Genomic DNA, 10,141 nt, shown 5'->3' on the forward strand with positions numbered 1-10,141 from the left:
TCATTTAAATTTTGTTAGAAGTATCTATATTGGGATATTTAAATTATTAATGGCTTTTAAAAACTTTTATAAAAATCTCTCGAATACTAACTTTTATTCATAAAGTACAAAAATAAAAATCTCAAAATTTGTCTCTCATTCATCTCAAGATTTTGGGAGACTTTCACAAAAGAAAAATAAAAAATAAAAAAATTATTTGTAGTTTTTTGTTTCTTTCAACATTTTTGTTTTTTTTTTTTTTTCATTCTACAAACATTAGAGCCATTATTAAAAGTTATTTTCAACCGGTTATATTTTTGCTAATTTTCTTTTATCTCTCTTTTATTATTTATGTCTATTTTTTTATGAAAAAATTGAATGGTAACTAGGGATTTATGCAATTTTTTTTCCTTTTTTTCATCCCTTTTTTTATGTAAATGAACTATTGTAATTAAATTATAAGATTTTATATAAAAAAGACTAATTTATAATTTAATTTAAATATATTTATTTCTTGTTTACTTCTTAATGCTATGTCATATTGATAATATTGAATATTAATTTTTTATCAAAACCTTTTGATTATTATTATTATTATTATTTAATTAAGGTGATTTAAATTTTTATTCTTTTAAAAATATTTTTTATTACATATCGAGGGACAAGGAAGTCTTGAAAATCACCACCTCGAAAATTTTCAAAAGTTTTTTGAATTTTACAAAGGTCTATAAGGCTTGCAAAATGAAACTTTGTAAAATTCTACGAAAATTTTTCATTAATTTCATACAAATATATGAAAGTCCACGAAATTTACAGAAATTATCATTTAAAAAAAATCTATAAATCTCCAAAATTAAAAATTCTCAGTTGAATTTTTTCTTCTTTTTCAATTACCCATTCTTTAAAAAAAAAAAAATACTATTTTAAAAATTAAAATCACAAATAATGAAGGCCAAACTTGGATTGAATACTCCCCCTTTAAATTTAAAATTGCAAATTAATACATCAAAGTCTCCTAAACCTAGTATACGACATTGTGTCAAGATAATCAAAATACTGAACCTTCGAGAAGTTCAATAAAAATTACCTTCTTCTATCCTAATGATGTATACGCCCAAATAAATACTACTATTCGTATTTGCTTCAGTAGTTCATTATTGCTCACAGTAAAAAAAATTAGTCTTCTTACATTATTCCGATCTTTATTGTTAAACAGGCAAGTTTTTTTGTGAAGTTATTGGATCTGTTTTTTTTTTCCCAGTTTCTGTTCTGAAATAGAAAACCTAATTTAAATTGATAGTTAATTTTCTTGTAATTTCGAGAAATATTTGTTATTGAGAATTTTTTGGGCTATGGCAACTCAAAAACCTCAAAGGACGCCGGCGGAAATCGAAGATATTATTCTCCGGAAAATATTCCTTGTATCGCTTGTCGATTCGATGGAAAGTGATTCACGAGTAGTGTACTTGGAGATAACGGCTGCGGAGATTTTGAGCGAGGGAAAGGAGTTGAAACTGTCACGAGATTTGATGGAGAGAGTCTTAATTGATAGGCTTTCGGGGAATTTTGTTTCGGCCGAGCCGCCGTTTCAGTATTTAGTTAATTGCTATCGTCGGGCTTATGATGAGGGGAAGAAAATTGGGTCGATGAAGGATAAGAATGTGAGGGGGGAGATGGAGATGGTAGCGAAGCAAGCTAAGAAATTATCTGTTTCGTATTGTAGGATTCAATTGGGGAATCCAGATATGTTTCCGAATTGGGATACGAATAATTCAAATGTTTCGCCTCTGCTGCCTCTGGTTTTTTCAGAGGTAGGAAGTAATATGGATGGGTTTGGAGGGAGTAGTGGCGGAGTTTCGTCTCCACCAGGGTTTCTGGAGGAGTTTTTCCGTGATGGGGACTATGATTCCATGGAACCAATTTTGAAGAAGTTGTACGAGGATTTGAGAGGAAGTATGTTGAAAGTTTCGGCTTTGGGTAACTTCCAGCAGCCACTAAGATCCTTGTTGTTACTGGTGAATTATCCTGTTGGAGCCAAGGCCCTAGTAAATCATCCATGGTGGATTCCGAAGAGCGTGTATCTGAATGGGAGAGTGATTGAGATGACTAGCATTTTGGGTCCCTTTTTCCATGTCAGTGCATTGCCTGATCATGCACTTTTCAAGAGCGAGCCTGATGTTGGGTGAGTTTGATTACTACTTCTAGTTTGTTTTCGTGTGGTATAAATAATCTGCTGTTGTTCTGTGCATATTAGCCACTGCAAATCAACATGTCTGGTGAGTATTGGTTATTTTTGCTTCATTTTCTGTAAAATCATTCATAGATGTATGGTCGTGTAACATGAATATTAACTAAGATACACTGATAATGTATTTTGACCCATTGAAAACCCGCAAGTGCACGAGATCGTGAGCAAGTAATATAATGATGAATGAAGAGTCGAACTTTCGAGGACTAAATACACTTAATCGAATAGCAATATAAAGTTGGAGCAAATCAAAGTCTAACTTATTAACTAAGATGAAAGTAAGTAAAAGTTTATCAAATTTGTGAGATGTATTGTCAAGATGAAGAATTCCCCTTGTTAATCCACTTTTAATTCCACAATTTAAATTGACAATTCGAAATCATGTTTGTTGGTGATGTTCCTATTTTAATTAAATGCTTTGCTCAATAGCAGTTAAATCTAATCTTACACGGGACCTTCCTATATCTCTATGAAAGATATGAATGTGCACGAAAGCATTAAACTGGTAGAACATCTATAAAAGCCATGTAAAACATAGAGGTATATCTCTATCCTCTATCAAATCTCATAATGTTTATCACTATGTGCTAATGATCCTATTATCTCTCTCGATGATAATAAAACCCATAAACAATTCAATTAAAGGCCAGCCAATTGAAAAGCAAACTAAATCTTGATAAACATCCAAACATTCAAATAACTTAATGTCAATCAAATCATTTAACTAAAACTCTCATAATAATGGTTCATCTTATCCTGACAATGAAAAGAGTCTAGCCAAACATATTGAAATTACAAGAATACATTCTAAGATTAATAGATATCATCCAAAAATTAAATAATTGGCGACAAGTCTTGAATTCTTGAATGTCTTCAATAAATTCTTGATATCTCTTGAAGTTTCCTCCAAATCCTTGTGCAAGTTTCTCGGTATGAAGTGTGCTCAATAGATTTCTTGCAATTCCTTGAAATCTCTCACAATTATGAATTTGCCCTCTTCTTCAATATAATTCTCCCAAGTTTTTGAGTTATTTGTTGCATAAAAGAGGGTCTCTGAAATGTATAAAACGTTATGGTTTTTATATTGCTCGAATTCAAGTCAAAGATATTGTCCAAAACTTACCTAGTTGAGTTTTAATCGTATAAGGAAACCTGAGATTTGTTCGAAATCTTGTACTATGCGGTAGCATAGTACATTGGGATGCAACCGCATAGTTCACTTGTTGAACTCCAAATTCCTCCTTGCATATCACATGGATTTTTGAACTATGCAATTGCATGGTTATAATTTTTTTTCGTCGGACAACATTCAGTATCTTGGTTATATCTTTCTCTTTGGATATCCGATTGATATGATTCAAAGTGTATTGGAAAGATAACTCAAAGGGCTACAATTCTTCCAGAGATATTATTTTTCCAATTTGAACGTTTGCTATGACAGAAATGGATCTCAAACAGAGACTGAAAATTTGAAGCATAAAAGTTGATATGTGATAATATTTCGACTATATTTCATCCTTTTGACTTCTTTCCTCATCCGATTGACCTCTAACACTCTTGACACAACTTTTTAGTATTTGCACTTAGTCATCAAACTTTTATTTTGCTTCATTTTTGCCATTTTCTCTTGTAATCCCGTTTCTTTATCTTCCAATTATATCCAGTTAAAGCATTAGTATTTTCGATCTTCATTCCTTTTGTTTCTTCCAATTTCTTGCTCAACCATTGAGTTTTACCTATTTTTAATACAAAAATACAATAATTTAGACTATATTTCACTAGATGAGCAACTAAATATCACTATTTAAGACCCTGAATATATGTATAAAATACACTTATCATATTAGCACGGTTACTTACCCCTGAACATCATTTACTTGTAGAAATTTGAGTAAATCTTAAGTGTTTTGCATTCATGTAATGTTTTACCTGAAGTTGAATTTGAGGGAATGTAGCCTTTGTAGTTTTCTTATTTAAAGAACTTTAATGTGTTGATTGGTGCATACTCTCCTAAACTGCCAGCCAGCAGTGCTTCTCAGAAGCATCAACTCGTCGTGCTGCCGATCTCCTGTCTTCCTTCACAACTATTAAAACAGTCATGAACAGCTTATATGATGGCTTGGCGGAAGTTCTTATGTGCCTCCTTAAGAATACAAACACTCGTGAGAATGTTCTCGAGTACCTTGCGGAGGTCATCAACAGAAACTCTTCACGTGCACATTTGCAGGTGAATCTTTTCCCGGCTTGGATTGTTCAATTTAGAACTTGAATTTACATGTATTAGTAAATCTCAGTCTTTTATTCTCCCAAATTAATTGCATAAAAAGACGTCTTAATTTTATTATTACTTTGCTGCACTTGAGAGTGTGGTCAAATTCTTTTAAGTTTTTCATTGCTTCTGGAACTTTAAATAACTGATGCTTGGTTACAGGTTGATCCACTTTCTAGTGCTAGTTCTGGAATGTTTGTAAATTTGAGTGCCGTAATGCTTCGTCTCTGCGAGCCATTCTTGGATGCAAATATGTCGAAAAAGGATAAAATTGATCCTAAATATGTATTTGACAGTAAACGCTTGGAATTGAGGTGGGAGATTTCTTTTGGAACTATGTACACTTTATTTTTATTGGTGTTTGGCTTAATATGATATCTTAATTCGTTCTGATGATGAACATGTACCAGAGGACTGACTGCTCTACACGCATCATCTGAAGAAGTCTCCGACTGGATAAACAGAATTAATCCTGGGAAAGCTGACGTCTCTGCTAATAATAGTGATGTTGAAAATCGATTGCTAAAATCTCAGGAAGCTACTAGTTCAGGCAGTAAAGCAAATGAGGTTTCTCTTCTTCAAAGTACTAGACCAATGTCAAGTTGTAGCCAGAAAGCCAAATACCCATTCATTTGCGAATGCTTCTTCATGACTGCTAGGGTGCTTAACTTGGGGTTACTAAAAGCATTTTCGGACTTCAAAAATCTTGTTCAGGTTGTGCACTCCTTAGTTTGGCAACAGTGGATCTGATGTATTATTATTATCATCATCATCGTCATCCTTATCATCTTTTCATTTCCTTTTAAACAGTGTTTTTGTTGTTGGATATTTATGTGTATACCTTAAATAGTACTTTTCGTTATACTCATTGAATGCATAATTATCTTGGAATATATGTTCAGGACATTTCAAGATGTGAAGATACTTTATCCACTTTCAAAGCCATGGTAGGGCAAGCTCCTTCTCCGCAATTGCAGCAGGATATATCGCGCCTTGAGAAAGAAGTTGAGCTGTATTCACAAGAGAAGTTATGCTACGAAGCTCAGATACTGAGAGTATGTACTTTTATGACATTTCTTTTCCCTGTTGTTGTGCATATAGTGTATAAATGTTATAGATGCAGATAATACGTGAATGCACTTGTGCCGCTGTTGCAGTTTCAACTTTTCTTTACAGTCAAATTTTTCTTATTATTTACAAAAACTTGCTTCTTTATTCCTAGGACGGTGGGCTTCTTCAGCAGGCATTGTCCTACTACCATTTAATGGTGGTTTGGTTGGTTAGCCTTGTAGGGGGTTTTAAAATGCCTCTACCACCTTCTTGCCCAATGGAATTTGCTTGTATGCCAGAGCATTTTGTGGAAGACGCCATGGAGTTGCTTATTTTTGTGTCTAGAATTCCTAGAGCTTTGGATGGGATTATACTTGTAAGTGAATCTTCAATTTACATTTTTGTAGATGTTCATTCACCATGAACTATTTTTTAATAATGAATTCATCTTATCTATGTCTGGACAGGATGATTTTATGAATTTCATTATTATGTTCATGGCTAGTCCAGAATATGTTAGAAATCCTTATCTAAGAGCGAAAATGGTTGAAGTCCTCAATTGCTGGATGCCCAGGAGGTGTGCTTTTTTTTTTTTTGGGAATTCTCAACATATTGCACTGTGACTTGCACACACTTTCTCAAGCAATCCGAATTTTCTTGTGTTCCCATCTAACTATAACTCATGTCTGCAGTGGCTCAACTACAACAGCAACTCTGTTTGAAGGACATCAATTGTCCCTAGAATACCTCGTGAGGAACCTTCTTAAGCTTTATGTTGACATTGAGTTCACAGGTTCCCACACTCAGGTATGCAGAACTTCGATGCTTTCTTCATAAAAATATGTTTACACATTGTTTTAGGCGCTCATCGTAACTTTCTATTATTCTAAATAGGACCTTTTTTAGTGATCAATCTTCAAACTTAAAAGAATGCGCATTCTGTCATTTCCATTAAGTTTCCACCAATTTAATTGAGTCTTAGCAATTTAGCTTCCACCTATGTTGTTATGCTCTCTTCATGCTGTTTTATGGAGGTGAGGTTGCACCAGATCACTGGTTATTTGACGAGATTGCTAAATTGGCAATTTGGATAACGAAAATATTTCCCAATAATGGAATTAATACGAATTGGAATCACATTTCTTCTTCTATTTGGGAGAAGCAACTGAAATTCTTCAAGTCTACTTATTGAAATATAGCCAGGATGGACAGTTAATCTGTTTTCCCGAACTGTCAAAGTAGATATACTTGGACATAGTGTCTTTCCTCTCAGATACCATGGAGTTTACAAGTACTCTGTCTCAGTGAGGTGCAAAAAACCATACCTCACTGCTATGATCATTGACTTTGATTTTTTTTGTACCTATCTTTAGGATATGGTATTGTGCGTTTTTATGTAACTTGGAGTAAATGCATTATGCTTTACTTCAATATTGATAGGTTATTTTACACCTGTGCAGTTTTATGACAAGTTTAATATCCGCCACAACATTTCCGAACTACTTGAATACCTATGGCAGGTTCCAAGTCACCGTAACGTTTGGAGACAGGTTGAGCTACTTAGCTTTACTTTTGTTGTTTTTTTCTCTCCCTTTTTCATTTCTTATCCATTTCTGTTCAAAATGATATTTATTACTATTGCATGCTGTTCCAGATTGCTAAGGAGGAGGAGAAGGGTGTCTATTTGAACTTCTTGAACTTTTTGATCAATGATAGCATTTATCTCCTGGACGAAAGTCTGAACAAAATTCTTGAACTCAAAAAACTTGAAGCAGAGATGTCTAATACTTTGGAATGGGAACAAAGACCTCAGCAAGAGAGGCAGGAGAGAACTCGGCTTTTCAATTCCCAAGAGAATGTCAGTTTTCACTTCATATTTATTTGTTAATCTATGGTTTGAAATGCTTATTCAGATGGAAGTTCGGTGTTGTAGATTATAAGGATTGATATGAAATTGGTGTTGTAGATTATAAGGATTGATATGAAATTGGCGAATGAAGATGTTAGTTTGCTGGCATTTACTTCAGAACAGATTTCAGTTCCCTTTCTACTGCCGGAGATGGTATTCTATGTCATCAAAATTCCCAACTTTCTGAAACTGGTCTGTTTAAGGTTTCACTGACAGCCTTTGTTGTATTCTTCCAGGTTGAAAGAGTTGCCAGCATGCTGAACTATTTTCTGTTACAACTGGTGGGCCCCCAAAGAAGATCTCTTAGCTTGAAAGACCCTGAAAAGTATGAGTTTCGACCAAAACAATTGCTAAAGCAGGTTGGCTTTAAAATGATATTATGTTGCTCATACAAACCTAATTGTGGTTAATGACATTTTCTTGCTTGGTTATCAAAGCCGTAATGTGCCGGTATGCTCAACCCGAGCCATCTGGTTTTAGGAACTGTCACCTTGTTTGGGTTAAACAGGACGGGTTCCGTATAATACATTGAACCTTGGATCTCTGCGTCATTAGCATCTACCTCCTTTGCACTTTTGCCAATTTGGTTTGGGAGATGTGCCAAATGGGCATTCACTTTAGCTGTAAAAATAGGAAGTAGATTTGACTTATTCTCATACTACAATTTTTAGTTTTTGTCATTGACTTGCCCAGTTTTTGTTATTCTGGCAGCTTTCCATTTTTGTAGGAATTGAAGTATAAATAGGACTATATATAATATTGTAAACTATTGATTTAATATATTCAGTGATATTGAAATTCCTTCATTTTCTTAGAGCGTGTTTTGGACAAATAAGCCCACTGCTTTTAAGCTGTGGGTACCATGATTTTTGAGGTGAAAATAAGTTCCATCTAGGTAGCTTATTCTATCTTTTAAGCTCTAGGTCCCTCGTGTGCTGGCTGGCACAATTTTTTTCTTAAGCTATAAGCCCATTCGAACATGCTCTAGTAAATTCTCCTCTTTTCTTTTTTCCTTTTTCACTTTCCTGCTCTACATAAGTTCTGGTTGGAGGTCTTCATAAATTACATCTTTTGCAGCATCATGGTCTTTGAAAAATTTATGATCTGCAGTAAAAATTTCAGTGATATGTTTCACTTATATTCGTATGTTTCTGTTAGCTATATACTTCTAATTGCAAAAGACAATGCATGTGTAGCTTGGTGAACTTCTGATTGTCTGTTTGTTTACTTGAAGATTGTAAACATATACGTGAACTTGGCTAGAGGAGATAAGGAGAACATCTTCCCAGCTGCCATCATAAGAGATGGTCGATCATACAATGAACAGGTACTAAATTTATGCATTTTTTCCCTCTTTTTTCTGTTTTCTTACATTATTGGTCCTGCACTGGAAACGCAGTCTATTAGTATGAGATAACTACTCTATTTTTCCAGCTATTTGGTGCTGCAGCAGATGTTCTCAGGAGAATTGGGGAAGATGCTAGGATCATACAAGAGTTTGTTGACCTTGGTGCAAAAACTAGAGTTGCAGCTTCAGAGGCACTGGACGCTGAGGCCGTTCTTGGAGATATACCAGATGAATTCCTTGATCCAATTCAAGTAAATAATCTTATCTTGTTTGACTGGATTCATTATATGACAATGTGCTCAATTATTTTGTAACATGTTTATGTGCAATTTAACTGTTTCTTTTTTTGTCAAATGACACTAATTTTTCGTGTATTGCAGTATACTTTAATGAAGGATCCTGTCATTTTACCTTCGTCAAAGGTCACACTGGACCGATCTGTTATTCATAGGCATCTTCTAAGTGATAGTGTATGTTCCTTCTGTTCTGCTTTGTTTAAAAATAAGTTAAAATTAAGGGGGGAAGTTTTAACTTATTTTGCTTGGAATTACAGACCGACCCCTTCAATCGTTCTCATCTCACTGTTGACATGTTAATTCCAAACACGGAGTTGAAGGCAGCTATTGAAGAATTCATTAGGTCACAACAGGTGAAGCGCCATGTGGATAACTCGAATACACAAAGCAGCAAAGACACGATACAGACTACGAATACTTCTTTATTTGACTAGTAAGAATATATAGGAAATATCCCAATTCTGTAAATTGGCTTCTGTACTGTACTTTGCAACCAGTTAAACATGATTTCCCACACCATCGTGCAGTAATCTTATTATGCATCGGAAGACGAGTTTAATTTTCTTGCCTTTCGTGAAATATTGTAAATTTAATTGGTCAAGAAATCTATGTCCTGAAGTACTGTATTGGAACTGCAGTTTCTATGTTCTTTCAGTGTGTAATGTTTACTTTCATTTTCCCTTTGGAGTACTCTATTGGGAATTTTTCATACATGTCACTAAATTTGAAAGTATACCAAAATTTGTCACTTTTATTAATGGTGTTAAAAAATTATCACTTTTTGGTATGAAATGTTCAAATTACCCTTTGTGATACCTTTTTGGGAGCATTTAATGCTCATTAATTCTTGATTTGAGTACTTTTTAATACTATAATGTGATGATTTAATTTGTGTACCATAAACATTGTATATGAATATTATATTGGGTTATGTGAATTTTTTAATTAAAAAAAGAAAAAGATTTTGAAAAGTGAGCATCAGTCTATTTCTTCTACCATTAACAAGTACTAATTTTCTTACAATTTTCTCCAATCCACCGCC

The 10,141-nt window shown here is 33.9% G+C and overlaps 1 protein-coding gene across 1 annotated transcript; it reads left to right on the top strand.

Moving 5' to 3' along the window:
• The first annotated feature begins 1,042 nt into the window (after positions 1-1,042).
• On the top strand, positions 1,043-9,779 carry LOC111388116 (probable ubiquitin conjugation factor E4). Its single transcript, XM_023012780.1, has 16 exons — positions 1,043-2,161; positions 4,250-4,454; positions 4,659-4,810; positions 4,907-5,210; positions 5,399-5,551; positions 5,719-5,922; positions 6,014-6,123; positions 6,239-6,353; positions 7,007-7,096; positions 7,201-7,404; positions 7,513-7,608; positions 7,692-7,814; positions 8,690-8,782; positions 8,890-9,054; positions 9,184-9,273; positions 9,357-9,779. The coding sequence occupies exons 1-16, from the start codon at positions 1,332-1,334 to the stop codon at positions 9,531-9,533; spliced, it is 3,111 nt and encodes a 1,036-aa protein (XP_022868548.1). The 5' UTR covers positions 1,043-1,331; the 3' UTR covers positions 9,534-9,779.
• The last annotated feature ends 362 nt before the right edge of the window (positions 9,780-10,141 follow it).

The sequence above is a fragment of the Olea europaea genome, unplaced genomic scaffold (assembly GCF_002742605.1).
Source record: "Olea europaea var. sylvestris unplaced genomic scaffold, O_europaea_v1 scaffold4549, whole genome shotgun sequence".
Taxonomy (NCBI): Eukaryota; Viridiplantae; Streptophyta; class Magnoliopsida; order Lamiales; family Oleaceae; genus Olea; species Olea europaea.